Genomic DNA, 17,559 nt, shown 5'->3' with positions numbered 1-17,559 from the left:
CAATGACAGGCTTACACATCATGGAATAAACGACCTCGCCGGTATATTTAGGTATTTAAGGACGCACACGCCCCTAAGCAATCTGTCTGATAAGCGCAAGCCGCGCGAAACTAGTTACTATTACTATTGCTACCAATAGCTACATATCTACTGGTGAAGCCCCCACAAGTCAGTTTATGACTTCTGTCCGACTTTGAGCTGAGGGAATAGTCTGCTTATTGTTTACTGACTTCTGCCCGACTTTGAGCTGAGGGAATAGTCTGCTTATTGTTTACTGACTTCTGCCCGACTTTGAGCTGAGGGAATAGTCTGCTTATTGTTTACTGACTTCAGCCCAACTTTGAGCTGAGGGAATAGTCTGCTTATCGTTTAGTGACTTCTACCCGACTTTGAGCTGGGGGAATAGTCTTCTTATTGTTTACTGACTTCTGCCCAACTTTGAGCTGAGGTAATCGTCTTCTTATTGTTTACTGACTTCTGCCCATCTTTGAGCTGGGGGAATAGTCTGCTTATTGTTTACTGACTTCTGCCCATCTTTGAGCTGGGGGAATAGCCTGCTTATTGTTTACTGACTTCTGCCCATCTTTGAGCTGGGGGAATAGTCTGCTTATTGTTTACTGACTTCTGCCCATCTTTGAGCTGAGGTAATCGTCTGCTTATTGTTTACTGACTTCTGCCCATCTTTGAGCTGGGGGAATAGTCTGCTTATTGTTTACTGACTTCTGCCCATCTTTGAGCTGAGGTAATCGTCTGCTTATTGTTTACTGACTTCTGCCCATCTTGGAGCTGGATGCTACAGTTAAGACTGATTCCGTCCCAATCATCGCCTATCTCTCACTTCAGTGAGATTAATGTTGAATAGGATGAAACTTTCCATAGCTGGTAGTAAGTTTTGCACACAAGCTTTGCCATCTATTAGACATTCTAGAATTTTCTTTTGTTCAGCTTACAGTTTTTGAATAGAGAACTTTGTCAAAAGATCATCAATGTGTTGTCTGGAATGGAAATAGTCTTATATCCTTACGCTCCTAGTTCAGATTACTGTATCTGAGACGTGATGTTTTTGTGTTCAGTGCTCCAATCAAACTTTCCCTGAAAGAGTGAGTGAGTGAGTTTGGTTTTACGCCGCTTTTAGCAATGTTCCAGCAATATCACGGCAAGGGACACCAGAAATGGGCTTCAGACATTGTACCCATGTCGGGAATCGAACCCGGGTCTTCGGCGTGACGAGCAAACGCTTTAACCACTCGGCTACCTGACCGCCCCCCCCCCCCCCCCCCCCCCCCCCTGAAAGAACAACCCTGACACATGATTCAGCCCATCCATCTATTGATAATAATAATGTGCCTATTTATTATGTGCCAAATCCGCGGCCTAAAGCGTGCTCAAAGTGCTACATTATTGACCCAGTCAATGGATCAGTGCCCTGGTCTTGGCCCCCAGGGGAGGGTACTATGCAGTGCACCTTTGAGGGGCTAGAAGGTTAACATTTCCATCTCATCCTACCGGGTACCCATTAACTGCTGGGTGTACAGAGGCACATTTCGAACAAAGTCACTTGCCTCAAGAATACATCATGTGTTTGTCCTCATGTTCACATCATCCGCTGTGAGGGGTCACGGGTGGCCCAGTCGTCTAAGTCGAGTTGCGTCCCTTGGGCACGCCAGAAACCTATGATTGTGGCTTCCAATCCCGATCCGCCACAGTTATGTTTCTAGGTTTGTTAGCACCATACCCGTGCTCGTGGATTTAACCAAAGTGGTAAACGTCTGAGACCTGCATCACTTTTGGCTTTCCTCCCACGTTAAGTTGATATAACTGGAATACTGTTAAAAGCGGCGTTAAACCCAACTCACTCACTGACTGACTCACTCACTCATCCGCTGTGAAGCCTTATTATCCCCGGCCCAACAAAGTTGGCGGGGATATAGAAACGGGCTCCGTACGTCTGTCTGTCATGTTTCATTTCCGGAGCATAACTCATATAAACCGTTCAATATTTTTTCATGAAACTTTGCAGGTTTGTCAGGTACATGCTGAACTGGTGCCTTTTGCTATTTAGAAATTTTAGAAATTTTTATTTTTTTACGTTTCCATGGCAGCAAGATTGACTTAGGTTCCAAACTCTTCTCTTTTTCACAATTTCCATGACAAGTTCCACCTCGGTTAAAAAAGGTTAGGGTTTGTTTAGATTTAATTATGTCATAAATTCTGCAACTGGGGTGGGGGATATAGCCACGTTAGTGGCAAACTCTTGTTGTTTATGTTGTCTGTACATAGACTTCATACTGTCCTCTGTGTTTTAGACATAGTGAAATGAAGAACACGACTGTCTCTCCCTCGGAGCCCCAGTACTTCCTGTACAAGTTTCCAGAGAAGGTCACATCCGTTCTTATCAAGGTCAAGTCCGACTCCATCACCTGCATGGTTGTCTCCATCCAGGACGTCAGGGTAACACACCTGTTTATTAGGGTAACCCCTGTCTATTAGGGTAACACACCTGTCTATTAGGGTAACCCCTGTCTATTAGGGTAACCCACCTGTCTATTAGGGTAACCCCTGTCTATTAGGGTAACCCCTGTCTATTAGGGTAAAACAGGGTAACACACCTGTTTATTAGGGTAACCCCTGTCTATTAGGGTAACCCCTGTCTATTAGGGTAACCCCTGTCTATTAGGGTAACACCTGTCTATTAGGGTAACACACCTGTCTATGAGGGTAACCCCTGTCTATTAGGGTAACCCCTGTCTATTAGGGTAACACCTGTCTATTAGGGTAAAACAGGGTAACACACCTGTTTATTAGGGTAACCCCTGTCTATTAGGGTAACCCCTGTCTATTAGGGTAACACCTGTCTATTAGGGTAACACACCTGTCTATTAGGGTAACACACCTGTCTATTAGGGTAACACACCTGTCTATTAGGGTAACACCTGTCTATCAGGGTAACACCTGTCTATTAGCGTAACACACCTGTCTATTAGGGTAACACACCTGTCTATTAGGGTAACACCTGTCTATCAGGGTAACCCCTGTCTATTAGGGTAACACACCCGTCTATTAGGGTAACACCTGTCTATTAGGGTAACACACCTGTCTATTAGGGTAACATCTGTCTATCAGGGTAACACACCTGTCTATTAGGGTAACACCTGTCTGTCTGGGTAACACACCTGTCTGTCTGGGTAACACACCTGTCTATCAGTGTAACACCTGTCTGTCTGGGTAACACACCTATCTATTAGGGTAACACCTGTCTGTCTGGGTAACACACCTGTCTATTAGGGTAACACACCTGTCTATTAGGGTAACACACCTGTCTATTAGGGTAACACACCTGTCTATTAGGGTTACATCTGTCTATCAGGGGTAACACACCTGTCTTTTAGGGTAACACCTGTCTGTCTGGGTAACACACCTGTCTGTCTGGGTAACACACCTGTCTATCAGTGTAACACCTGTCTATTAGGGTAACACACCTGTCTATTAGGGTAACACCTGTCTATTAGCGTAACACACCTGTCTATTAGGGTAACACACCTGTCTATTAGGGTAACACACCTGTCTATTAGGGTAACACCTGTCTATTAGGGTAACGCATTCTGTCTATCAAGGTAACACCTGTCTATTAGGGTAACAACTGTCCATCAGGGTAACACACCTGTCTATCAAGGTAACACCTGTCCATCAGGGTAACACCTGTCTATCAGGGTAACACACCTGTCTATCAGGGTAACACACCTGTCTATCAGGGTAACACACCTGTCTATCAAGGTAACACCTGTCCATCAGGGTAACACACCTGTCTGTCTGGGTAACACACATGTCTATCAGGGTAACACACCTGTCTATCAGGGTAACACACCTGTCTATTAGGGTAACACCTATCTATCAGGGTAACACACCTGTCTATCAGGGAAACACACCTGTCTATTAGGGAAACACAGGTAACTTCATTTTCGTGGTCAGGTGACTGCCCTCTCGTCCAATGGAAAAGCTGTATGTCGTGTAAGCTTAACGTTCAACATTTATTGCAACTGTTGCTTATGGGTACAATATTCAATGAAACTCCCCCGTGAAGATTCCGGGGTAGAATAGGTCTTCAGCAACCCATACTTGCCGTAAAAGGTGACTATGCTTGTCGTACGAGGAGACTAACGGGATTGGGTGGTCAGGCTCGCTGACTTGGTTGATACATTGATCCAAATTGCGGGGATTGATGCTCATGATATCAATCACTGGATTGTCTGGTCCAGACTCGATTATTTACAGACCGCCGTCACATAGCTGGAATATTGCTGAGTGCGGCGTTAAACAACAAACCAACCAAGCAACCAACCAATCCAATGAAACTCTTGAATATCCTGTTTGCATGATCCGTCTCTGTTGTACCCAGTGTCCTGTATACGACCTTGACCGGAATGTGGAGTTTGCTGGCAAGTACCAGACGATGAGCACTCAGGCGGCCATGTTGCTTCAGGTACGTGGAGTGAGTGAGTGAGTTTGGTTTTACGCCGCTTTTAGCAATATTCCAGCAATATCATGGCGGGGGACACCAGAAATGGGCTTCACACATTGTACCCATGTCGGGAATCGAACCCGGGTCTTCGGCGTGACGAGCGAACGCTTTAACCACTAGGCTACCCGACCGCCCTTCAGGTACGTGGAACCTTGTGGGAGGGGAAGCCGGGTCAGAATAAGTCTCCCAGATCGCGGAGTGAAGCTCGGCAGCTTGGTTGATTGCATGTCGTCATAAGACGCGTGAAGATCCGGGGTAGAATAGGTCTTCAGCAACCCATGCTTGCCGTAAAAAGGCGACTATGCTTGTTGAGGCGACTAACGGGATCGGGTGGTCAGGCTCACTGACTTGGTTGATGCATGTCATCGATCCCAATTGCGTTGATCGATGCTCATATTAATCACTGGATTGTCTGGTCCAGACTTGATTATTTACAGACCACTGTCATATAGCTGGAATATTGCTGAGTGCGGCGTTAAACAACAAACCAACCAACATCTTCCTGAGGCAAGATAGTTAACCGACTATAAAAGTCCAGTTTCCACCCTTGCCGAACTAGGCTGGTATTATAGAGTTACATTTTAGCTGGACTAACGAGAGTATGCATAGTCCAATCACAATCACGCAACAACATCGAAATCCGGTTTCTAAAATGTGATGCCGTTTTTGTTCGATTGCAATATTTGCATGTACACCGCCAACTCGTCAACAGTTATTTTCCAAAACTGTTCTTGTTTTTAATCAAGGTGCTGACGTGATTTGATGCACTTCGCGATGTAAGACCCGTTTCATCACAATGTAGATCTTGATTATCGATCAGATCCTCTTGACTGGGCGCCACCATTTTGTTTGAAGAAGCAAATGCATGTGATACGAGAGGTGGAATCTGATTGGTCCATAGGAGAGGCATAGAAGGGACATAACTCGTAATAGCCACTGGTGGCGCTACGGTCGGGCCCAGAAATTCCAGCCTAGTTCGGCAAGGGTGGAAACTGGACTTTTAAAGTCAGTTAACTCTCTTGCCTCGGGGAATGACCAACCAACTGTTCCATTGTGTCGAATGGGACGCATTTTGTATGCAGAGTTATGTCCCTTAGGCGTGCCAGAAACCATTCATCAAATGCCAGATTTGTCTAAGACCTGCATCACTTCAGGCTTTCCTCCTAGATGAAGCTGACATGCCGTGATGTAACTGGAATGCCATTGAAAGCTCCTTTTATCTCAACTTGCTTGTGTGTTGTAGGCATCTGACTATGAACACAAGCAGTTCTATGTGGTACTGATTGTGAAGCCCCTCGACCTTGACTGCCTTGGAATTGAACAGATACAGACTACAGGAGCCAGCACTGCTCGAGGCAAGAATGTCACCATCCTTGTCGAGGACACAATACCAAGTAAGAAGGATAGTTTGTTTGTGTGTTTGTTTGTCTGTTGTTTTATGCCACACTCCAAAATATTCCAGGCATACATTGCTCGACAGCGTCTCCCTGTGGCTTGTCTCTCCATGGGAATTCCAAGGCAGCATTGCTTGACAGTGTCTCCTTGTTGCTTGTCTCTCCATGGGAATTCCAAGGCAGCATTGCTCGACAGTGTCTCCTTGTGGCTTGTGTCTCTATGGGAATTCCACGGCAGCATTGCTTGACAGTGTATCCTTGTGACTTGTCACTCCATGGGAATTCCAAGGCAGCATGGCTTGACAGTGTAACCTTGTGACTTGTCTCCCCATGGGAATTCCAAGGCAGCATTGCTTGACAGTGTCTCCTTGTGGCTTGTCTCCCCATGGGAATTCCAAGGCAGCATTGCTTGACAGTGTCTCCTTGTGACTTGTGTCTCCATGGGAATTCCAAGGCAGCATTGCTTGACAGTGTCTCCTTGTGGCTTGTCTCTCCATGGGAATTCCAAGGCAGCATTGCTTTACAGTGTCTCCTTGTGACTTGTCTCCTCATGGGAATTCCAAGGCAGCATTGCTTGACAGTGTCTCCTTGTGGCTTGTCTCTCCATGGGAATTCCACGGCAGCATTGCTTTACAGTGTCTCCTTGTGGCTTGTCTCCCCATGGGAATTCCAAGGCAGCATTGCTTGACAGTGTCTCCTTGTGACTTATCTCTCTGTGGGAATTCCAAGGCAGCATTGCTTGACAGTGTCTCCTTGTGACTTGTCTCCCCATGGGAATTCCACGGCAGCATTGCTTGACAGTGTGTCCTTGTGGCTTGTCTCTCCATGGGAATTCCACGGCAGCATTGCTTGACAGTGTCTCCTTGTGACTTGTCTCCCCATGGGAATTCCAAGGCAGCATTGCTTGACAGCGTCTCCTTGTGACCTGTCTCCCCATGGGAATTCCAAGGCAGCATTGCTTGACAGTGTCTCCATGTGGCTTGTCTCCCCATGGGAATTCCAAGGCAGCATTGCTTGACAGTGTCTCCTTTTGGCTTGTCTCCCCATGGGAATTCCAAGGCAGCATTGCTCGACAGTGTCTCCTTGTGGCTTGTCTCTCCATGGGAATTCCAAGGCAGCATTGCTTGACAGTGTCTCCTTGTGGCTTCTCTCCCCATGGGAATTCCAAGGCAGCATTGCTTGACAGTGTCTCCTTGTGGCTTCTCTCCCCATGGGAATTCCAAGGCAGCATTGCTTGACAGTGTCTCCTTGTGGCTTGTCTACCCATGGGAATTCCAGGGCAGCATTGCTTGACAGTGTCTCCTTGTGACTTATCTCTCTGTGGGAATTCCAAGGCAGCATTGCTTGACAGTGTCTCCTTGTGACTTGTCTCCCCATGGGAATTCCACGGCAGCATTGCTTGACAGTGTGTCCTTGTGGCTTGTCTCTCCATGGGAATTCCACGGCAGCATTGCTTGACAGTGTCTCCTTGTGACTTGTCTCCCCATGGGAATTCCAAGGCAGCATTGCTTGACAGCGTCTCCTTGTGACCTGTCTCCCCATGGGAATTCCAAGGCAGCATTGCTTGACAGTGTCTCCATGTGGCTTGTCTCCCCATGGGAATTCTAAGGCAGCATTGCTTGACAGTGTCTCCTTTTGGCTTGTCTCCCCATGGGAATTCCAAGGCAGCATTGCTTGACAGTGTCTCCTTGTGACTTGTCTCTCCATGGGAATTCCAAGGCAGCATTGCTTGACAGTGTCTACTTGTGGCTTCTCTCCCCATGGGAATTCCAAGGCAGCATTGCTTGACAGTGTCTCCTTGTGGCTTGTCTCCCCATGGGAATTCCAAGGCAGCATTGCTTGACAGTGTCTCCTTGTGGCTTCTCTCCCCATGGGAATTCCAAGGCAGCATTGCTTGACAGTGTCTCCTTGTGGCTTGTCTCTCCATGGGAATTCCAAGGCAGCATTACTTGACAGTGTCTCCTTGTGGCTTCTCTCCCCATGGGAATTCCAATGCAGCATTGCTTGACAGTGTCTCCTTGTGGCTTGTCTCTCCATGGGAATTCCAAGGCAGCATTGCTTGACAGTGTCTCCTTGTGGCTTGTCTGACCATGGGAATTCCAAGGCAGCATTGCTTGACAGTGTCTCCTTGTGGCTTGTCTGACCATGGGAATTCCAAGGCAGCATTGCTTGACAGTGTCTCCTTGTGACTAGTCTCCCCATGGGAATTCCAAGGCAGCATTGCTTGACAGCGTCTCCTTGTGGCTTGTCTCTCCATGGGAATTCCAAGGCAGCATTGCTTGACAGTGTCTCCTTGTGGCTTGTCTGACCATGGGAATTCCAAGGCAGCATTGCTTGACAGTGTCTCCTTGTGACTTGTCTCTCCATGGGAATTCCAAGGCAGCATTGCTTGACAGTGTCTCCTTGTGGCTATTCTCCCCATGGGAATTCCAAGGCAGCATTGCTTTACAGTGTCTCCTTGTGGCTTGTGTCTCTATGGGAATTCCAAGGCAGCATTGCTTGACAGTATCTCCTTGTGACCTGCCTCTCCATGGGAATTCCAAGGCAGCATTGCTTGACAGTGTCTCCTTGTGGCTAGTCTCTCCATGGGAATTCCAAGGCAGCACTGCTTGACAGTGTCTCCTTGTGGCTTGTCTCTCCATGGGAATTCCAAGGCAGCACTGCTTGACAGTGTCTACTTGTGGCTATTCTCCCCATGGGAATTCCAAGGCAGCATTGCTTGACAGTGTCTCCTTGTGACTTGTCTCCCCATGGGAATTCCAAGGCAGCATTGCTTGACAGTGTCTCCTTGTGGCTAGTCTCCCCATGGGAATTCCAAGGCAGCATTGCTTGACAGTGTCTCCTTGTGACTTGTCTCCTCATGGGAATTCCAAGGCAGCATTGCTTGACAGTGTCTCCTTGTGGCTAGTCTCCCCATGGGAATTCCAAGGCAGCATTGCTTGACAGTGTCTCCTTGTGGCTAGTCTCCCCATGGGAATTCCAAGGCAGCATTGCTTGACAGTGTCTCCTTGTGGCTTGTCTCTCCATGGGAATTCCAAGGCAGCATTGCTTGACAGTGTCTCCTTGTGACTTGTCTCCCCATGGGAATTCCAAGTCAGCAATGTTGTGTTATGGGATTCGGGAATAAGTAGGACATTGCAGATGGTCTTAGTGGGATAGGTGTCTGACATCATCAATATTAGTTAAAAAATGTCACACACAAAACTGCTAAAAAAAAATAAAATAAATATTTCCTAACTCAAATATGCTTAATTGTTTTGTCAGTTATAAATGTTACTTTTTCCACAGAATTATGTCACTCTATATTTACCTTATTTATTTCAAGCTTTAATATTTTAATTTGGAAAGTGCATCTTAAGTTGGACTACTTTGGCCCAATCCAATGCCCTATGGCGTCAATACATTAAGCTGAGAACAAACATAACAAATTGAATTGAAGTATTTTGCTTATTTTGTGCAAATGCACATCTGAATGTAATATTACTATTCTTATCATTACATTAAAAAAGAAGGGAATACAATATGTAATGCAGGTTAAGTTTTAGATACTAATATTATTTTTCCTATTATTGCAGAGTCGCAGTACTACAAAGGAATCTTTGCTGCAGTTGGCTTCTTTTCCATATTCTATGTGATCGCTGGCGCCATGTTGTGCTGCTTTCACCGATGGTAAGGTGTTTTGTTACATCATGTATCAAAGGATGTGGTATGAAATGAAAATCAACTGTTAAAATTTATATTAACAAGACCGCCTCATCCTTGGTCTAGTGGGAGAGCATCCGCCCGGAGGGCAGAAGGACCAGGGTTCGGTCTCTGGCCGCGTCATATCAAAAGATGTTAAAAGATGGTACTTGTTGTTACCAAGTCTGGCGCTCGGCATTAAGCATGTTAAGGGGCTAAAACAAGGACTGGTCGGCTCGGAGTCAGTATTGGTCTGGGTGGGGTATTCATGTTAAACTGCGGCATGGTATCTCAGTGGGCTAGCACTATAATTCGGCATCAGTCCAGACTAGTACAAGCAGCCAAACACACACACACATGCATGTCGCTATATAAGCGAAATAATCATGGATGCAATGTTAAACCCTATTTCACGTTACCTCATATGAACAAAAAAAAATCATTTGATTTTTTCATTCTGTGATTTTTAGCCTCAGGTCTTTGTGTACAACCGTTATGGTTTGGGCGTAATTACAGTTAAACAGACATGTTATTGTTAAATATCAGGGCAGACCATTTCATATCTGGGGGTGGGGTATTTTGAGGGAGGCAGAATGGTGGAAATGATTGTCATAAGTTATTTCCTAAAAAATGAATTATTCATTGACGGCTGAGTTACATGTGTCATGAGTGGAGGTGATTTATACTTTGGAGGAGAATGAACGTTCAGTTTGCAAAATCATCTACACTCTTCTAGTGCTGCATGTAACATCATTTCATCTTCACGTTCCCATGAAGATCCTGGGTAAGATTTTACTTAAATCGGAACCCCATTCCACAAAAGGATCTTAGCGCTAAGACTATCATAACTCCCATACTCTAACATAGATTTACGGCAGTCGCAGCGCTAAGATCGCTTTGTGGAACGGGTCCCTGGTTTTCAGCAACTCATGCTTGTAGAAAGAGGCAACTATGCTTGTAAGAGGCGACTAACGGAAATCGTCATCATCATCATCATGTCATCGTATCCAAAATGCGTAGATCGATGCTCATGATGTCAATCACTGGCTTGTTTACAGACGGCTGTCAGAAAGCTGGAATATTGCTGAGTGCGACGTTAAACAACAAGCAAACAAACAAAATACATGTTCACAGATACAGAGATTTTCAGTGTAGTATGTTTGTGTGACAAAATCTGATCTACCCCCAGTGTGTTCTGTATGGTGTCTAACAGTGTGAACAGGGTCAAGTATGAAACATCCTCTGTATCTCCAGGATCCATTCCTGTAGTTCCCATGATCTGAATTACCCGCCCTTTAACCACTTGGCTACCTGACTGCCCCAAATGGGGTTTAACGTCGTGTCCAAGCTTATTGCACTTATATAGCGACGTGCATGCACGTGTATATGTGTGTGTGTGTGGCTGCTTGTACTAGTCCGGACTGATGCCGATTTATAGTGCTAGCTCACTGAGATACCATGCTGCAGTTTAACATGAATACCCCACTCAGACACAGTATACTGACTCCGAGCCGACCAGTCCTTGTTTTAGCCCCTTAATGCCGAGCGCCAGACAGGGTTACAACAAGTACCATCTTTTAACGTCTTTTGGTATGACGCGACAGGGGATCGAACCCCGAACCTTCTGCTCTCCGGGCAGACGCTCTACGATTAGACCACGGAGGCGGTCCCACCAGTTAAAGTGGACATGAAGACATCCTTTCCATCAAAAAGCTATTTGAGGCTTTCGTGTACATGTCAGTCTCCAGTTTATCTCTTGCCACCATGTTGTCGCTATCACCAACCCGACATTGAGGCTGGTTTGTAACTTGCATTCGGATTGGTCCATTAGACTGAGTACTGTAGCAAATCAAAATTCCTCTTGAAAATCAAGGGTGGGAAATTTGAGGTCCATCTTCCTGAGGCAAGAGAGTTAACTGACTATAAAAGTCCAGTTTCCACCCTTGCCGAACTAGGCTTGTATTATGGAGTTACATTTTGGCTGAACTAACGAGTCTATGCATAGTCCAATCAAAATCGCGCACCGAAATCGAAATCCGGTTCGTAAACTATCATGCAGATTTCGGTCGATTGCAGGATTTGCAAAGCATGTGCACCGCCAACTCGTTGTCAACAGATATTTTTCAAGTCTTTTCATGTTTTTAATCAAGGTGCTCACGTGATTTGATGCACTTCGCGATGTAAGACCCGTTTTATCACAATGTAGATCTTGATTATCGATCAGATCGTCCTGACTGGGCGCCACCATTTTGGGTGAAGCAAACGCAAGTGATACGAGAGGTGGAATCTTATTGGTCCATAGGAGAGGCTTAGAGGGGACATAAATTTTAATAGCCACTGGTGGCGCTACGATCGAGCCCAGTAATTCTTTTTTCAGGAAGATGTTTGAGGAGTTTTTTTGTGGGGTTTTTAGATATCATCCTGCACAGGGGCTGGGATAAAAGTACTTCTTGCTTGTATTACATCCATGCAGGTACTACAATCCTGACAACTATTGACAACTCAGTTGCCATGGTGAAGAGTTCATTTGAACATTGTTCTTTGTTCTTTCAGTGGCACCAGTAAGAGCCTTATGGAGATTTCGGACTCGGAGCGAGGTGAGCTTCCAACTATTCACTTCAGTAACTCATATCATAGACAAATGTATGGGGGCTCCGCCCTAATGTAGGGGTGAGAATCTTCCGCATATCCGCAAATTTGTTAAAATGTGATGGCTTCCCCCATTAACACCCCAAATTATGGACCACGTTCCATTGCAAAGACGTTTCAGCTGAAAAGGAAAATATCCGTTCTCATACCAGCTAATGATCAATATTAATAGTTCATTTTATTAAAAGGTTTTTACCTATTCAACAAAAGTGGTGAAAGTTGATCATGTTAATCGACCCATCATCCGCTAACAACACATGACGCAGCTAATAAAAAAAATGATCTGAAACTGGAGATACTCATGACCATCCTCTCTACAACCCATCCCTGTGAACAAGGGGGCATGGGTGGGCCATTCGTCTAAGGCGCCGCAATTCGCTGTACAGAGTTGCGTCCCTTGGGCATAGAAACATATGATTATGGGTTCGAATCCAAGTTCGCCCCATTATGTTTCTAGGTTTGTCAGCACCATACCCGTGCTCGTGGGTTTCACCGAAGTGGTAAACGTCTAAGACCTGCATCACTTCAGGCTTTCCTCCCACATTAAGCTGACACGCCGTGATATAACTGGATTACTGTTAAAAGCGGTGTTAAACCCAACTCACTAACTCACTCACCAACTCACTCACTCACTCCTTGGGAACAAAATCCACATCCAAAATTTTGACTCGTTTCGTTCTTCAGCCATTCATACATGAATATATTCAACACATCTTTTTGTTATACCTCGATTAAAATCTTGCAATTCCATTGGTTAATCTGTACCATGAGACGAAACAATACGTTTCAATTTAGACCCCGAGATCATGTGACTGATACTGACCTCGAATATTGACTCGTCACATGATCAGTATTGACCTGTCGAGTGATAAATATTGACTCGTCTGCTAGAAAACAAGATGGCGTCTGGTTTGAACTTTTTACAGTTCGCCCCTAAGTTACTGTAATGAAACAGAGGATGGTTTAAAGACTTCATAATCTTTAAGATGAATTTGGGATAACAAAATGAATGATTACTCTTAATGAGGTCAGTGTGGGAAACCAAGCACCTGAGGACCCGACCCCTTCGTCGGCCTAATCGGGGCATGGTCTGCGCCCTCAGGCCGGACAGACCACCTCGGGGCGGGTCCTTGTGTCTTTGTGTTTGCATTTTGAGTAATTATTTGTATAATAATCACCATAATAATGATTATGTATTGGAGCAGGCCACACAAGTCTCACAGCTCAGAGCTCCAGATAAGCTGCGTATCTGCGTATAATACGCATCAGAAATGCAGAAATACAAAGTAAAATAAAATCCAAACGTATCAAATATGCAACGAACATTACAGATACTCTACAAAAATAAAACTTGTGCGTATCATCAAAATATTGTGAAGCTACTCTGCATATTCGATTAGCAAATCAGTAACTTATTTTGAAATTATAAACGGGCATTCCGTCAACCTTGCCAAACTCCACGATGACAGTTATATCACGATCATTTGCCATCAAACTTTCTTGTGGAAGTATCGTGGTATTTTTGAGTCCTATAAATCTCTCTAACCCACAAGACACCAGTTTGCAGGGACTAGATGAATAGTGTTTTTAAATATCGAACTTAAATACCCACATGTGTAAAAACTAGTGGGTAACAGAAATTTGAATACCCAGATAGAATTACCGATACCCAATGATTTTAAAATGCATGGGTAAAATACCCACAACACCAAAAGCTTATCTGGAGCTCTGTTATGTATTGGAGCAGGTCACACAAGTCTCACAGCTTAATATAACAGGGCTTCATCTGTGTGCGTTTAACATGCATGTTTAATTCCAGGGGACTTGTGACAATTTTGGTGGGTCTCTTGTCTGTGTCTCATTTTGTCGTTATCATGTCATGTCGTGTCCTCCATTACATGAATACAGACTGCGTGAAGATTCCGGGGTAGAATAGGTCTTCAGCAACCCATGCTTGCCATAAAAGGCGACTATGCTTGTCGTAGGAGGCGACTAACGGGATCGGGTGGTTCATGCATGTCAATGTATCCCAATTGCTTGGATCGATGCTCATGATGTCAATCACTGGGTTGTCTAGTCCAGGCTGAATTATTTGCACACTGCCGTCATATAGCTGGAATATTGCTGAGTGCGGCAAACAAACAAAAAACGAATAAAAATGTATACCGTTCCAGACTGGTCCACATGCATGTATGCATGCATGCATGCATCTATCTTAGTGCAATAATCTTTAACGTAACGTTAACACCCATTTCAACTTGCCTTATTTTGGGGAATTTATCGAGAGAAATAAAATTGTCCCAGGAAAAAACAAACTTTTCTGCAACAAAAATTACATCATGGCAAGAAAGCTATGCATGCTCATAGTGTTGATGAAACAAATTTCTGGTTTTGTGGCTGTAACTGAAAAAAATATCTCCAGACAAAATCCCAGCCCCCACCCCCAGAATATCAAATGGTCGATGCCTGATGTTGTCTGGATTAATGAGGTTTCACTTTAGTGGATGATTCTCACATGGATAATCTGTGACTTTCTGTGAATGTTCGCCTTTCCTTCCTCTAGACAAACTTACAGGGTTCATCCAACCTGGATACCACACAACCAATCAGAATGCAGGGACGCCTAGCGGTAACCATGACGGTGCATGCTACTTGTTGTACTGTAGATTGTCGTAGTTGTCTCTGAGTGCAAAATGGAGTGGGCGTTGTTTTCCTGTTGCCTTTTGTCAACACATTAACTGTCTTGCTTAAACAAATGCCTGCTTGTGTTTAAATATTAATGAGGTTCATACAGGCATCAAAAGGCCTTTAATTTTAAGGTCTCTCTTGAAATGCCTTGGTTTTTAGTGTCAATAATTGAAAAGCCTTAAATTTTGGGGGCTGTCCACAAAATATGATCCCACCCTAAGACCGATCTCAATAAAATCAGATCTCAGTTCTCGCTACCGCTAAACAAACATCTGAGACATCCCATTATGGGTCACGTCAGAACAACCTTTCATCTGACCAATCAGAGCGTTGTTACCTGATCATGAAAGTGACCGTCAGAATGTGATATTTAATCATGCAACCTCGAAAACTTTAACACAGGGTATTCCGAATGATAGTTATGGGCTTAACGCCTGAATCCATACAATCTAGACCATCTATTAGCCATTCCAGAATGTTCTTTTGCTCAGGTTTCAAATTTTTAATCGAGAATTTGTCAAAATATGTTTCAAAGCATAGTCGCCAATTTGAAATTAGTTCCATAAAGCATGAGAAAGATGCCTTCTGATTGGCTAATGTCGACTTCTTGTCACTCATTCCACTGGTCGGTTAAATTTTGTGCAAGGTCATTCTGACGTGACCCGTAATGGGATGTTCTCAGATCTTTGTTTAGCAGTAGCGAGAACTAAGATCTGAGTTTAATGAGATTGTCCTAAGACCAATCTCACCGTCCACCCCAATAATAAATTACCAGTTTCTAATTTAGAATAGTTATTGACATCGCTTTTGGTGGTAAAATATAATCCAATGGCATATTTATTTTTGTCGTAACCATACAGTTAATCATGCTCATTGTGAATACTACAGTAAACTATGGTTAGGAAACACTAATTTTAGTTCGTTATAACCGTAGTTCGTTATAACCGTAGTTCGTTATAAGCATATATACAGCAAATGGACGGGATCAAAACACATTTCGTTATATCCGTCAGTTCGTTATATGTATATAGTTTACTGTATTTGTCTTTTTTAATACAAATTTTAGACAGCAGCTATCTCCGATAAGCCCATGACACACAAGGCAATTTCTATAGGTCAAGGCGACTATGCTTGTCGTTAGAGGCGACTAACGGGATCGGGTGGTCAGACTCGCTGACTTGGTTGATGCATGTCATCGATTCCAATTGCGTGGATCGATGCTCATGATGTCAATCACTGGATTGTCTGGTCCAGACTTGATTGTTTACAGACCGCCGTCATATAGCTGAAATATTGCTGAGTGCGGCATTAAACAACAAACAAACAATCAATCTATCAGCGACTGTCAACAAGTAAAAGAGACTGGCTCTTGTCCAAGCTGCCGTCTGAAGACAACATTTTGTTGACAACTTGTCTCTGTTAACTTTGAATCAGATTGCATACGTTGAAATTTGTCTTGCTTTCCTTTGTCTAAAGGGGGCACGGGTGGCCAAGTCGTCTAAGGCGCCGCGATTCGCTGTGCATTGTTGCGTCCTTTGGGCACGCCAGAAACCTATGATTGTGGGTTCGAATCCCGTTTCGCCCCGATTATGTTTCTAGCTTTTTCAGCACCATACCCGTGCTCGTGGGTTTCACTGAAGTGGTAAATGTCTGAGGCCTGCATCACTTTGGGCTTTCCTCCCACATTAAGCTGACACGCAGTGATATAACTGGAATACTGTTAAAAGCGGCGTTAAACCCAACTCACTCACTCACTCACCTTTGTCAAATATTGAGCATCTCTCGGCATGTTGGTTTGGAAGGGTGATGTTGGAAGCGTTTCCTTGGCATCAACCCAGATGGTGGGGAGAGTTTGGGGATTTATGTCTGAGAGTGTGCTCTGTCTGTCAGTAGAGGTGTAACGATACGGGAGGGTCGCGATACGATACGTATCAGGATACAGGGGTCGCGATACGATACGTATCACGATACAGTGTTTACTGGTACAAGCTAAGCCAAGTTGATGTCTTTCTGCTCTCTAAAAGATGTGACAAGTACAGTTGAAGAAGATATAAGGTGTTTATTTACTGTTATAGCAAATTGTCAGCAATACAGTATGTTTTACTGAAACAACAAACTGGCTTTGAAACTGTTAAATGTATTTCATGGGCGCACCCCCCCCCCCCCCCCCCCCCCTTTTTATTTCGAAAAAAATCTTTTATTTCTGTATAAATTACCACCAAAGACAATAAATAGAACTTAATTGTGCCCCCCCCCCCCCCCCCCCCTTTTCAAAAAAGCTGTATCCGCCCATGTATTTCATGTATTTTCTTGAGTATAGTGCGCACCAATGTATAATGCGCATGCCCCTCTAGCGGGTTCAATATTTTGGAAAAAAAAGAAATTTTAATATTATGCGCAGAAAGAAATTACACCGTACCCCTTCAGCGAAGTCCGGCAAACGAACGGGTGATGAGAAACTTCGTCAGTACAAATTCGAAATTTGAGATAAAAAATCACCAGACATGTTGATTTACCGTTTAAATTGTATTTTTTGTTCAGCCAGGCATTGTTTTATATCCAGGGATTAAGATTACCTTGTGTATTTTCTCGTAAACTAAGCCGGACACAGCAATCAGCTGTACATGT

At 44.3% G+C, this 17,559-nt stretch overlaps 1 protein-coding gene across 3 annotated transcripts in view; it reads left to right on the top strand.

The window, feature by feature from the left end:
• Positions 1-17,559, top strand: part of LOC124111678 (SID1 transmembrane family member 1-like) — a 69,580-nt gene that overhangs the window by 12,244 nt on the left and 39,777 nt on the right. The window contains exons 4-9 of one of the 3 annotated variants that reach the window (XM_048402156.1): positions 2,307-2,451; positions 4,397-4,480; positions 5,763-5,913; positions 9,489-9,582; positions 12,148-12,191; positions 14,807-14,872. In XM_048402156.1, coding sequence (XP_048258113.1) covers positions 2,307-2,451; positions 4,397-4,480; positions 5,763-5,913; positions 9,489-9,582; positions 12,148-12,191; positions 14,807-14,872 — 584 coding nt within the window. Of the gene's footprint in view, positions 1-2,306; positions 2,452-4,396; positions 4,481-5,762; positions 5,914-9,488; positions 9,583-12,147; positions 12,192-14,806; positions 14,885-17,559 lie in introns of all 3 variants that reach the window. The other 2 variants (XM_048402155.1, XM_048402157.1) reach the window with 2 other exon arrangements.

This window comes from Haliotis rufescens, unplaced genomic scaffold (genome assembly GCF_023055435.1).
Source record: "Haliotis rufescens isolate VD_foot unplaced genomic scaffold, xgHalRufe1.0.p SCAF_24, whole genome shotgun sequence".
NCBI lineage: Eukaryota > Metazoa > Mollusca > Gastropoda > Lepetellida > Haliotidae > Haliotis > Haliotis rufescens.
The sequence above is the reverse complement of the archived record's forward strand: the minus strand, read 5'-3'. Positions and strand labels throughout refer to the sequence as shown.